The sequence below is a fragment of the Ischnura elegans genome, chromosome 5 (assembly GCF_921293095.1).
Source record: "Ischnura elegans chromosome 5, ioIscEleg1.1, whole genome shotgun sequence".
In the NCBI taxonomy this organism is placed as follows: Eukaryota; Metazoa; Arthropoda; class Insecta; order Odonata; family Coenagrionidae; genus Ischnura; species Ischnura elegans.
In genome coordinates this window covers 56,077,484-56,091,484 of record NC_060250.1, presented here as the reverse complement: position 1 = coordinate 56,091,484, position 14,001 = coordinate 56,077,484, and the positions used below count along the sequence as shown (strand labels likewise).

The following is a 14,001-nucleotide window of genomic DNA, read 5'->3' as shown; positions in this document are numbered from 1 at the left end:
TATCCCGAGCATTGAGGCGATGAGAATAGTCATGATAACTGTCGCTACGTAGGCGTTGAACATACGATCGCGTCTTGTAGACTGTTGCCGTCCGTAATTTGGAGCAGTTCCAATGATTTGACTCGCACTTATTACTGGTGCAATTGCCCATTTGATTCCTTGCTTATCTATTTTCATTGTTTGATTCGATTAATTGATTTCATAGATTGATTGTTATTGGCACCCTGCAATATTCTCTGGTTCTCTCCTCCTTCTGGCGGAATTTTTTGTCCACCCTCTATAGCTACTGTCTTGGATGTGAAGACTTCGGAACGAATATTTTCAATTCGTTTCTCTAACAGAAGAACATATTATCTCTCTAATATTATCCTTGCAAGGTGTGAAGTGTAAATTATAAACCCTTTTGGTTAAGGATACGGGTATTCTCACACACCTTGACTAGAAGTGGACATGTTCCGTGTTCTGAGTCTTCCAATCCCCGTATATTGAGAAGTACTCCCGTTTATGTGTTGTCCAAATATCTTTAAGGGCCAATATACTATGTAATAAGGATAATAACGATTTATGTATTATAAAAATGGTAATGCTTATTTCTGATTTGCTCTGCTATTTTAGCCGCGAGAATTATTTCGGCACCTTCCTAGAATTTGATACGGACTTTCACGAGAGGCTGAACAAGGGTTGTTCAATGAACAACCCTTTCTCTCTCTTAGTTTTGGTTCCTTCTTTTGTTCCGGACCATAGATTCATGAAACATTCTGTTTGCCTCTCTGTCGCCTTTCAAACTGAGGTAGGTGGGGTTCCTTAGATATATCAAAGAGTAAATTGACTGTCTCCTCTTTTGTCACTGATTGGGCCAATTATTTCTTTTGTTCCAGTTTAGCTAGTGCGTTTAGCTTGATTCAGGTGAACTTTTCGGTTATCATTCCCTTAATTATCTTTTTCGAGTGTTTAGTTTGACGAACTCACCAATTCATTCACGTTGTACTCTCTGCAAGAAATTCTGGTTCATGAATAAGCATACAGCTGTGTGATACATTTTTCGGTATTGCTTTTTACACCCATTTAATGTTGTAAACGAACTGAAGTGGACATATAATTTTTCAGTTTACCTCGAGAAGTAGGAAATAACGATGACAGGAATGGCTGTAATAAGATTCTGTACATTTTCACTTAGATGCAATTATTTATTTAGCTTAGAAATTACTCCAACAAAATTAACCATGAAAAAAGTATATTTCTTCTTCCTTATCCATTTTCTTTTGATGGATTTCATGTTTGTTAAAAAAGGAACTTCATTTCTCTTTAGCTACTTTCCATGCAAATCATCAGCATATGTGAAAGAAGAAAAGTACCTAATATTTATTGCGTCGGTAAAAAAGCATAAGGTCTATGGGCTAGATAGCACCCAATAATGAGGGACTGCTGGCGAAAAAGGCTCGTTAAAACGTACGCTGTCAAAGGCGAAAGGTATCATCAGAATTTGATTGATGTCGAGTTTTACATGGTGTGGTGAAAACTGATTCGGCAAATACCTGACACAGATTAACCCCCACAAATTGTCCCGGTGGCCTTGAATTTCAGTAGGCTGCTTGAGCATTTAAAAAATACTTTTGCTCTTTGCTTAGGAATGGATTATTGATTTGAGTGAAATTTTTCCTTCAAGAAATCATATTTATTTATTTATTTAAGGAGTTGCTCACATACAGCATTTCTGCCAATTTATAGTGACGCAGTAACAAGCATAAAATTTTAACATAAAAAATTTGAACAGAGAGCAGTGGCATAAGATAGTAAAGAACAATATCTTGTAGAGTGTTGGTGGTTTTCATTCTTTGAGAGAAATCCATTGATTTTTTTTCTCGTAAAGGGGTAAAGTTATTGAAGCGGATGTTCCAGTTAAGCACCAATTCAGCTTATCTAATGTTTTACCGAGCTGTCTTCATTAGAAGACTTACTCAGAAACCTCATTTACACTATATGTACAGTGGTATAAACTGCGTAAGGCAATATTTTCCTCTATCTCGTTTTCTGTAACGAGAGCTTAGACTACCCTTTGTCCTTATCATCAGTAGATTTTTCGTCATTCAGTGGCATAAATTGCATTAGTATGACTATGTAGGTGATCACTCCTGTCACCATCTGAAAAAAGGAAAAAGATGAAATAGAAATACTAAACGATTTGTTTGATCAAGATTTAAAATTTCTCACGTCACCAGTTCGTGTTAGTCCTTATTTGGCTTTAAGGCAGACATCCTAAAATATTATATCAGGGATTAAAAATACATAGTGAACTTTTGTGTTCTTGGAAAATGGAGAAAGAAATAATCCGAGTTACTCACCGATTTTATGACTGTGTAGTCTAGCTTGAAAATCCCACATGCAGAGAGGTAAATCCTCCCGTGATGCATCTGGCTGATGAGAGTCCGCAGCTGAAATAAAGTTTAAGTTTTTTTTAAGCCTTCTTAATTTTTACTATCGATCACGAAAAATAATTCTTAAATTTGACTAATGACGCTGAATGGGGAATGAGAAGGAATATTTTCTCTGTCGGTATCTCTACTTTAATCTATTTATATACAAATCTGTATATAAATAGATTAAAGTAGAGATACCGACTATACGTAGAGATACCTATGTATAGAGATACGTAAATACCGACGATAAGTAGAGATAGATAAATAAATATATAAAACTGTAACTAACTAGAATATTTTTAAATGAGCTTGGAATTCCTGAAAATTCTGCAGAAATTTTATCAAATTAGCAAGATTTTTCAGTTAGAGAGTGATAAATATACTTATAAGTTATATTGGCTTCTAAAGATTGGGTCCTGTTATTAATTTAATATAATATTACCTGTATTATTACTATAACAGTTCTTATAATTCAATGCAATGCATAACCTCTGCATGAGTAATGCATGAATCCCCCATTCTCAACAGGCTATAAACATGGCTTTTCAGAAGTTCAAAAGTGATGGTTATATGAATTCTGTGGCCAGAAATCACTTTCTGAAATTGAAAACCTTTCAGCCTGATTTTGAATTTGATTGATAATCTTGTTATATAAGATTTTTATCAATATATATGCAAATAGATCTATATCAATCTATCAATTTCAAAGGAAGAAATTGGAAGTAAAAGACAATTTATTTGGAGCTTTCCTTTTTTACATTTAACGATATTTATTTATTAACGTTTGTATATAAAAATCGTATATATTTGTCTACGTTCTTACATTCATTAACGCATATTAGTCCAGTCAAATTTTATTTTCGACTGGACAGTTACAGTTTACTTATGTTATCTTCCTCTGTTCATGTTTTTAGAGCCCTAGATTTAGAATCTGGCAGCGAAATTTTGTGGCGCAACGTGGCAATGTATGGCCAAAAATTTTTATCGTTTTCGTATATTACTTTGAGTTGGTCCACTAAAAAAAATTATTTTCAGCTCATCATTAATTTACGCAAAATTTCCTTCAAATTTTATCCTTTGAGTATATTCTCTCCGACGATCCCTTTCGACTCCAACGACAGTGGGAAATTGGTATTTTTTTTCTTTTTTTTTAAATTCACTTCCTCGTAATATAGTCTGAGGTTTCAGGCGAGATGGAGTGGAAACGTGACATAATGAAAAATGAAAAAGCAGGAGCAATTTCCACAATTTTACATTTATTAATACGACCGGTTTCGCTTTTCAGCATCATCAGGTACAAAAATATCGAGTGTGCTACGCTTAAATAGAAAAGGCAGGATGGGGGTGGTTCCCGTCTTACCACCCCCATCCTGCCTTTCCTATTTAAGCGTAGCACACTTGATATTTTTGTACCTGGTGATGCTGAAAAGCGAAACCGGTAGTATTAATAAATGTAAAATTGTGGAAATTGCTCCTGCTTTTTCATTTTTCATTCACTTCCTCCGTTGTCGATTGAACAAACCCATGATGGCTGCGTTTTTAGCTTTTGGTTTTAGATTCCCATACTTTTTCCAAGTTTGACTCCGAAGATAAACTTCATTTTTTTTTATCAGATGAAATGCATTACAAGTTTACTATGTCAAAAAATACAAAATTTGACGACAGCACAAGCGATTTAAAAGTCAACAATTCGACTTAAACAGTAAAAAGTATCTACCGTGAGAACAGTTCATTTTCGAATATCTAATTTGTGCAATACAAGGGCAGTAAATGGGATGTCCATTTTAGTGTGAAATCAAGATGATGGCTGCTTATATTATCTGATTGTAAATGAAATATTTAATAGCGCACCTATAGAGGCCGTATATATAGTCTCATATATTAGAATGAATTTTTACGCAAAGTCTCACCTCACGTCTGGTTTTTCGATCTCGGGTCTTAAGGAGTAGTTCCATCGCCAAGGCACGCGATTTATCGTCCTGTGTAAGAAAGGAGCAGTGTTATTTTGAGTTTTTTATTTTTGGGAATTCTGTGTAAAAATTTTTGAAACCAGTGATTATATTTGCCAAATTTAATCAAACCTTATCTTATGGGCCTCAGTGAACAAATGGATTTTCAAATTGTTCATGCCTTACAGTAGATATAAACAGTAAAACAAGGCTCTCAAGATTGCTGCGCAGTAACCAAAAGCTGCGGCCAGCATTGGTACTCCAACTTCATTATTGCTATGGGAATTAGAAAAAGGCAGCTATTGAAATAATAATAAATAGATTTAATAACATTCCAAACAATAAAATTTAATAAAAATTTTAAAATTAAAAACAAATTAAACTAAAAAACAAAATATATTTTTTTTAAACTGTCCTTGTTCACATAATAAATTGACGACATAAAAACTAACGCTACCGTCGAAGTCAGCCAATCATACACATCATACCATCTTGGATTTTATCATTTCGACCTTGATCCTATGCTTAGTTACCGATGATCCACCTTGTAAAAGTTTATTTGGACTAAAGGACATACATTTGTTGAACAATAAAGTGTGGCGATGCCAACAACGACGTAACGCAACAGCATACAGAAGTAATATTACGTAATTAAGTGTACCGACGTGATGTTGAACAAGGAACCGTTCATAACATCAAAGAACCCAAGGAGAGCTGGATGGAATTACGTTAACTTTCATTGAAAATATATAGGTAATCTATTTACTTTAATAAATGCCGCGAGCAATATCAGCGTCAGGGTATTTGACGAGAATGCTTGTGCTGAATTGAATGCATCGAGGAGTTAGCACTTGAAAAAGCGGGTACTAATTCAATTTTGTTGAAATTGCGTTTGAGGCCTTTTACTCAATTCTAGCTCAAAATCATTTGGTTAAACATTAATTACCTAACATGATTTTATTAATGCAATGGTTTAATTGTGCTACAAGCACCTCCTCGCCTTGGGATCATTCACTATTCGCGGTAGAAATGGAACTTAATTTTGTTATAGGGGAAAACATCTTTGCTTGGTATAATCTTGCCGATGCGTTTGGAATCGATTCTTACGCTTTGAATCGGCCCGACCCCAATAAGTGTTTCCTTAAGAAATTCTTTACGTCACGTGCCCCAATGCGTATTTGATGAATCGATTGATCATCGATTATTTAGAGGTACAAACTCTTTCGAGAAAACGAGTTATCTCTTACATTCCTGACTTCATTAACGATCATTGATGGGTCGTTTTAACTTCTCTGACATCTAAATCCTTAGAAAACAATATTCATTTTCATAACGCACCGTCGCGTCGCCAGTTTTATTCATGGGTTTAACTGCCTTTCTCCACCACGCCATGTCTAGATTCTTTGTCAAAAATTAGTAGAACGTCAGGTTAATAATTGATATTGATTATTTTTATGGATTTATAGATGATAATAAAGTAATTAGTAGTTACCGATCCATATATTGCTTTTCTACTCGTCATTAGCGTTTGATATTATTAATGTAGCAATTCTGATTTTATGTTTCACGATGCCATTCTTGGACTCGTGGCATTTATTTTGATCCCGATTTTCAGTTGAAATCACTTATTTAATTCTACAATGCTTAGATATAATTTTCACTATCTCCTTGTTTTCTCTTTGTGCTTAGCTTACGCATCAGTCTATCTATCGTCCTTGCTTTATCGAAGGAGTTAGTATGTTCATTCTTAATAATTCAAGAACAAATAACAAGACGAACAAACGAATAACAATATATTCGAAGTATAATTAGCTAAAAACTCTAAAATATATAAAAGATGTTCGTATATCCTTCTCTTTCTTCATTAACTCCCAATTGAAAACAAGTAGGGAAGAAGGGAAATGCCACTTGGTAGACAAAGAGCCCATAGGCGACTTCAAAACAGATATAAGGAAATGTGTAAGTTTCTGAATGACCAAGAAGGGATTATTAACCAGAAGTTGCATTAGAAGGACTGAATTTCTTCCATTACCTATTCCAACCTAATCTATATTCAATTATGTTTCCTGCTGTCGAGGTATTTTATTAGGGAAACTAACCATGCGGAAGATATAAATGCTATATTACATTACATCGACTGAGTCATTCAGATTGTGACAAAAAAAGCACCGCATCTTGTTATTGTCAAACACATCAATGTGACAATGGTAAATATTGTTCACAACTCTCTCTTTAAGTTCACAGCAGTGGTGGATACAGATTGGGGGTACATCCCGATAACCAAAAAGCCCCATAGAGGCCCCCCCATGTTCCAATCCTGGATCTGCCACTAGTTCACAGTACTCACGGATCTCACAATTTCGTCTGAGATCAGCAAGATGGCAGTCGTCCCAATAACATAGGCTCCAGTCCATGTGAAGAAATCCACAATGATGAAATCAATCCCGTCAAGGGTCAAGACGACCATCGACAGGATGAGCTGAAGGTTTGTCACTAACATCAGCGTCGAAGTGTAGAATGCGCACAGAAAAAAGACTCCGAAAGTTCTGTTCACCATTCTGAAGATTGACAGAAGTTTAAAACGTTGCGTAGTCACCCGTCTTACGGAGACGAAAGCATGGGGTCTTCGCTCAATCGATGGAAACGGTGGGATTTTGTCCTCGTCGCGGGATAACTCCTCCAGGCTTCTCTTCAGCATTGACGCCCTTTGCTGCAGCAGGAGAGCCAGCACAAAGTGCTGCAAAGTTACCACGATTGTCGACATGGCGGATATAAAATACGGGAAATACCTTATCAAAGAGTCTGAATCTACCTCCCCTTTGGTCTGGATAGCTGTTTGTTCCAGTAGTACAAGGATGTGCATGGTTGCGTATGCAGCGCTGGTGGCACAAGCCACGGCGGTCTTTTTGAGTGAAGCGGAAACCAATGAACTGTCCATTCGTCGGTCCACATCGGCTAGCATCAGGAAGATTTTTTGTTGCGTTCCTCCCCTCAGAATGGATTGGGAGTAGCTTGCAGTCCCAACGAACAACGCGAGTGTGTACCACGCTATGGTTGTGTATAAGTTTATTTCGATATGACCCGAATAGTAATATTGTATGTCGTCTTTCGCATCATAGGGTGAGAAGATAATGGTCAGACTGATCATAGCTGCCAGGCACAGCAAGCTATGAGTAACGGAGAGGACAGCGCAGAGGTTGGCGTTCCTCGAAGACCCGAAATTGGCCGGGGCTACACCAGCTATTTGGCTGAGGAAACAGACTGGTCTAATTGCCCTGTGCAATTTATTCAGTTCTTGATGCCGAAGGTCTCTTGCCATTGAATCGTGGTAAAATATGTTCGCCACGCTGCCCACTCAATTACTTCCATGAAAATATGATAACGGACATTTATGGACACTAATTCACATAAGTCGGATCATATCGAAGCTATTGGTTCCGGCTCAATTAGTTTCGCAAGCACGCTGGGCACTACATGACACGCGGTGATTTATGATCGACCAAAAGTCGATTTCATGGAGAACGCCGAGCAGTGCTTGGTTGGAGGTTCATGACTTATAGATGTTCTTATTTTGCTGCGATTTGGACTATAATTGCCCAAAAATAAGTAGTGGTGGCAGTGTAACACGTCCTAGATTATGAAATTAATGTTCTTCTGTAACATTATTCAGCAGTATCATTTTCCAAACAAAAACTTGAACCAAACAATTCGTTTCTGCTCAATGACGGACACTTAAATCGACCCTTAGGAAAGTGTCGTCCGTTGCGTCGGATACTGGATGTGGGTAGTAGTAGAGCTAGCTCTGATTGCCCTGTACTTATAAGTTATATGTGAATAGTGGATACCTTTTTATCATTGCACTTAGATAATGTTAGGTCGTCACATTACGCGCGCATCAATCACAAAAAAAAACGAATAAGTTAACCCCTGAAGACCGATAGCATAGGGCTTTAATGTGTGCTTTACGATGCGGAACCAATGCTGAGCCGGATCCACCTGAATTCGTCGAATAATACTAAGCTGAAGAAAGCTATAAGTTATAATGCCACAAAAAAAAACGTTCGCCTCGATTGATGGAAGTTCGAGAAATTAATAAGTGGGGAAAGGAAAAAAATACGAATAACTCAATTCGGTACTCTATTGCAAGCTACATCGGAAAAGAGATGAAAAGGAAAACACATGTCAAGAACTCTTTACAAATTGAGTATTTTAGTATTATATGTCTATGTCTGACAGTTGCTTATTCTGTTTTTTATGCGACATCGACTATTCATCAGTTGCTACCCATTCAGTGATAAAAAAAATGTTTCATTGAAATTTTTCTCCTCAAATGCGATGCCTGGCTCCCTTCATGGTCATTTTGGATTCATAATGGATCCGATCAACGATTGGCACATTGATTTCAGCTACTTTTTATCCGTTAGAGCTGAGGATTTTAGAACTGATTTGAACGTACATTTTTAGGTCACTCCAACTCATTTCAAAAATCTTTTGAACCGTAGTGTCTTATGATTTTATGCTTTCCCGGCGAATAATGTAGGTAAACTTTTCTCGGGATTCCCACCGGGTTAATGTTTTTATAACGGCCAACGTTTCAAGTACCGTCTCGGCACTCATCATCAGGGGCTGAATATTGATTAATTAATGTTTGGTTGCTAAGTCTCATTGTTGTAATAAATTTAGTTAAATAAAAACATATTTTAAAAAAAATAATAATAATAATAAAATAGAATACGATGCCAATTCTTTTATCGCACCTATATCAAACAGTCTAATTTCCTTATGTGGCCTTTTTATATAAATGAAGTTCTTTAACTGTAATTTCGAAATGATTTGGTCAACTGCATCAAGATTGGCTACCTCTGTGACTGTAGAGTTGGCATCGTATTTTATTTTATTATTATTATTTTTTTAATATATATATTTTTATTTAACTAAATTTATTACAACAATGAGACTTAGCAACCAAACATTAAATAAATCAATATTCAGCCTTGATGATGAGTGCCGAGACGGTACTTGAAACGTTGGCCGTTATAAAAACATTAACCCGGTGGGAATCCCGAGAAAAGTTTACCTACGTAGGGTCTTAGTTTCAGACGAGTACTGGTCAGGTGTATACTCACCTCAAACTTTGTAGTCCAAGAACGTGAATAAGTCTTACTATTTATGCGCAAGTTTTTTTTACATTTTTGCGAAAAAATGTGCCTTAAATTACATAATGCATAGGGATGTGCGAGTACCACTTTTTGATCCCGAGTCGAGATGAAAATTACTCGCGAGTATCATGTCGAGTCGAGTATGATAATTATTGAACTAGGCAATACAGCAATGCATGCTCCAACATATTCTCATTTTTTTCGATCTCCTAGCGAATTTTCTATTTAGAATGCTTAGGTTATGTAAAAAGGAAAAGATGACGACGAACGTTGATGGTAATTGAGTCACAATTAGCAGATGAATGAAAATTAATGTGTCTTAAACAGTGCCATTACCACAATTGAAATGAATTACCCTCCAGCAATATTTCGTCAATGTAAGTATCCAAACTGCTCAGATGAACAAAGATATTTGTAAAATTTTAATTCAGATTATATACGTAAATGTATCATGTGATATCAGATCCTTTCAAATTCTCATGCAGAAAAAACAATTGTTCTTCATGCTCAGGCAGTCGGTTTTGACGTCTCCATGTTACATTACTGCCTGCAGAAAATATTTTTCGTAACACATTTGTGTAGCTCGACAAGTACTTTGTTTCCAAAGTTGGAAGGTTTGGGAACCTTGGGAAGTTTTATTAAAAGTTATATCAAAGATTTATATGGATCTTGATAATACATGGAATTTTAGTGGACGAAGTGAACGAACCATAGAACTTAGCTTTAGCTTTGTGCAACAAAAAAAGAAGTTTTCTTTATTTCTTACTTTGTTTAATCGACCATAGCAACTATTTTCTGTTATGCCTCGTTCACATTACGATCGTCCGAGCCGTCGTCGGAACTATCGTGCATTCACATTACGATTGTTAAAAACCTGTGCTGCGCTCTAGTGCTGACATCTAAAGTGAACAGGAAATTGACGGTTAGCAAAGCTGTTGAGGTATGCATGGACAAGATATTACTGTGTTCAACGTGTATTTACCGAATAATTTTTCTTCCTCCCATATTATTCCTTCCTAGGACAAATCCATGAAAAAAATAGAGCTTCGCGAGCTTTTTCGTCTTTCTCTTGTCGCTTCCGTTTCCGGTCTCGCAGCGCCTAACCATCGTAAAGTGGAAACGTTCGGAACTACGTCAACTATAGTCAGGACTTGCATTCACACGGCTATTTCGGTCAACTATCGTTAGGACGACGGCTCGGACGATCGTAATGTGAATGAGGCATTAGATCAAGGGGGAAAATAAACGCAACAAAGGAATAAAGGAAAATTGACATTGGACGTTTTGGTGTGACGTTAAACACTGGGAAAAACCGGCATTGCCTGCTGAAACGTAAAAGTTGCATTTTTTCCATAGAAATTCTAACAATTTTTACATATTCACTCGGCGTTTGAGTAAAGAAAGTATGGTAGGGCATAAATGTATCGAATAAGAAAGTATGAGCGATGCTGTGGTCCGCCTTGATTACTCCGATTACGCCGCCGCGCCGTGGTAGAAGGCGGTCGGAAGCCGCGGCTGACGAAAAGGTATTCGGCACCCACGTCGACTACAATAGTGGTTGACTGCTACGTATCCAAGAGCTGAAACTTCTAGGCCAAGGCATTAGTACGTCTTAATAAACGATGTTACTTCACGAGTTTCATGATAGCGCCTTCTGTCGGCTGATTTCTGTACTTACTGACCTCGACAGTCGACACCTCTGGAACCGATACTACTCGACTCGACCTTCGAAGTGTTATTCGAAACACTCGAGTCGAGTACCAACTACTCGACTCGACTCGAATTTTCGAGTGCTCGCACATCCCTAATAATTCATTCTCCCTCCATCAAACATTCCTGAATTCATGATTTACTTTAAAGCAAATACTTTGATGAACACATTGTTGTGAAATTAAATTGATTAAATGTCATTTCCCATTATTTTTGTATTTAAAAGTTAAAAAAATTGTGGATTAACTTTTCGCAAATACTTCATCTCACGACCCGTTTGTTATACCACCTAGACATAATTTCCTTTCAAGTTAAAAATTACATTTTTCTCCCGCGCGTCGTTCGGTCTCTCGTTTTAGAAATTCATACGGTAGGTTTATAATATAGTACGTTTAAAAATGTGGTAATTACTCTAGACCTTAGCAATGTGACTAACAACCTCAACGATCGCATATCAACTCTTCCGATATTTGTTATTGATTTTGTTTATGTAAAGATTTTGGCGATATTTATTTGAGAGCTAAACTGAGGATTTGGTTTTAGAAACAGCTTTTAGCACTTGATTTTCTAGTTTAATCATGGAATGATAATTTATTTATTTATTTATATAACTCCAGAAACAACACTAAGGGGTTTACATTGGGTTTATAAATAAAATAAATTATGTTAATATAATTAAAAAACATGTATAAAATATAATCTCATAAATAACAACCATTTTCAACATATACAAAACTAACGAAAGGTGGGTGTCAAAAAGATAGTCTTTTCAATTGGTTACTAAAATTGGTGCGGTAGGCAAAGAGGTCAAGAGAATAATAAGTATTTGAGATTGCATTGAAAATAGAAGGTAAGCGGTAAAAGAGGGATCTATGAGATATTGCCAGACGGAAATTGGGCTGGTGTAGAGCTTCAGTATTGCGGGTTTTGCGAGCAGGAATGCGTAGTGAAAAGATTGTTAGGAGATCGCTGGATCTGAAGGACCCATTCATGATGATGTAAAGAAATTTGATGACTAATGTCAATCTGCGGTGGTTGGGGTGTAATAATCCAAGTGGATGAAGTATTTCGGCACGTGAAGAGAATATGAGGTGAGGTATGCGATGTCGAACTATTGCTGAGAAGAAATTGAGTGGACGGTTGGCTAGTTTTAGTGTGGTGGGAGAAGCAGTTGACCAAATGGGAGAGCAATATTCAAGGATGGGTTGCACTCATCCAATGAAGACGGATTTTAAGGCACTCGGTTCGGATATCTTGTTCAGACGACATAGGGTCCCAACCACAGCCATAGCCTTGTTAACAGAGGTTTTTATATGTTCGTAGAAGGTTAATTTTTGATCAAAAGTGACGCCTAAATCGGAGTGGGAAATGACGGAGGGAATGGGTTGATTATTTAAAGTATAAGTGGAGGTGATAGTGCTATTCTTCAGCGAGAAATACATCACCGTGGATTTTCCAGGATTCACACACAACTGCCATTTATTGCACCATTTCTCTACCGCTTGAAGAGCAGATTGTAAAACCAGGGAATCAGCAGCGGTGTTAACCCTTTTAAATATTTTACAATCGTCGGCATATAGGAGAACACCACAACTAGAGGGTTTTATCGTCAACAATGTCGTCAGCGTAGAGAGTAAACAGAAGTGGGCCTAATACATAGTGCTGTCACAGAGTAGGGATATACAGAGAGGACAAAACGGCTGAAAGCGGTAATCAGCTCATTGCGCATTTCACCATGTTCTAAATAAGGAAACGTGGCTTGAGTTGCTATTTGGTTGCTATCGTTGCTATCATTCGCGCTTGGCGTGGAGTATTGTCGCACAAATTTTTTTTATTCCTCCACTCTTCAATGCTTTCACGTAGTGTGCTAGTGTTTTAAAGAAACGTGGAAAATAAGACGAGAAGAAAAGGTTTTGCGAGGTGTTCAGCCATTAACTGCAAAAACAATGCGGGTATACGGAAGCAAAGTTGAGTTTCTTCAGTTTCCCTAAAGACCCTGTGAGGTAAGTAATTTCATATTTTTTCTGAGTTACATTGCTGATCGAAGAAACTAAACTTATATTCGAGTATTATTTTGCATGCGAAATGAAATTGTCGAAAAAGTTTAATCAGAACTTGTGGTGTTGGCGCAGGTCCAAGGAATGGGTGATTCGATGTCGTCGGTCGGATTTAGAAAACAAGACTGTAAGTTATTTACATAATAAATGCCGGATTTGTGCGTGCGATTTGGCGTTCCTTACTCTACCTTTATTAGTAAAGAAATAATTAGGCTACTTTGAATTTTAAACCCTCTTTTTTCGGTGGATGGCAAGTCGTTAGCACTATTTGGTTTGAATTTACCGCATACTTTAACTTATTTTCAATATGGCCGACGTGCGCATTCTTCATTACAGAGAAACCTATGGTACAGCCACCTAATGTCGCCTCTGTATATATCTACTCTGTGGTGCTGTGCGAGAGTCTCGTCTCGGCGATCGAGACGAGAATTTCGTTTCTCGGCATTGTCGGGACGAGACTCGCGGCGCGGCGAGAGTCTCGTCCCGACTCGTATCTGGGTCGAGAGTCTTGACGAGAGTCGAGAAGTCTCGTCCCTTCGAGATTGCTCGAAACCCGTCGAGACTCCCGGCTCCTCTAAAAAAATAAATTATTTCTATTTTAGGCATTGAAAATAATTTAACAAAAAGATTATTTTAAGGCATGTTATATACTTCCAAATCCAAAAATAGTTGTAATAAAAGATGGACATTAAGCATATTTTATTATTTA

At 37.1% G+C, this 14,001-nt stretch overlaps 1 protein-coding gene across 1 annotated transcript; it reads right to left on the bottom strand.

Moving 5' to 3' along the window:
* Positions 1 to 1,793: 1,793 nt before the first annotated feature.
* LOC124158509 (putative gustatory receptor 28b) lies at positions 1,794 to 4,393 on the bottom strand. The gene is made up of 3 exons (XM_046533632.1): positions 4,328 to 4,393; positions 2,343 to 2,432; positions 1,794 to 2,142 (listed from the first exon to the last, which is right to left on the bottom strand). Exons 1-3 carry the CDS (start codon positions 4,370 to 4,372, stop codon positions 2,050 to 2,052), a joined length of 228 nt encoding a protein of 75 aa, XP_046389588.1. The 5' UTR covers positions 4,373 to 4,393; the 3' UTR covers positions 1,794 to 2,049.
* Between the last annotated feature and the right edge of the window lie 9,608 nt (positions 4,394 to 14,001).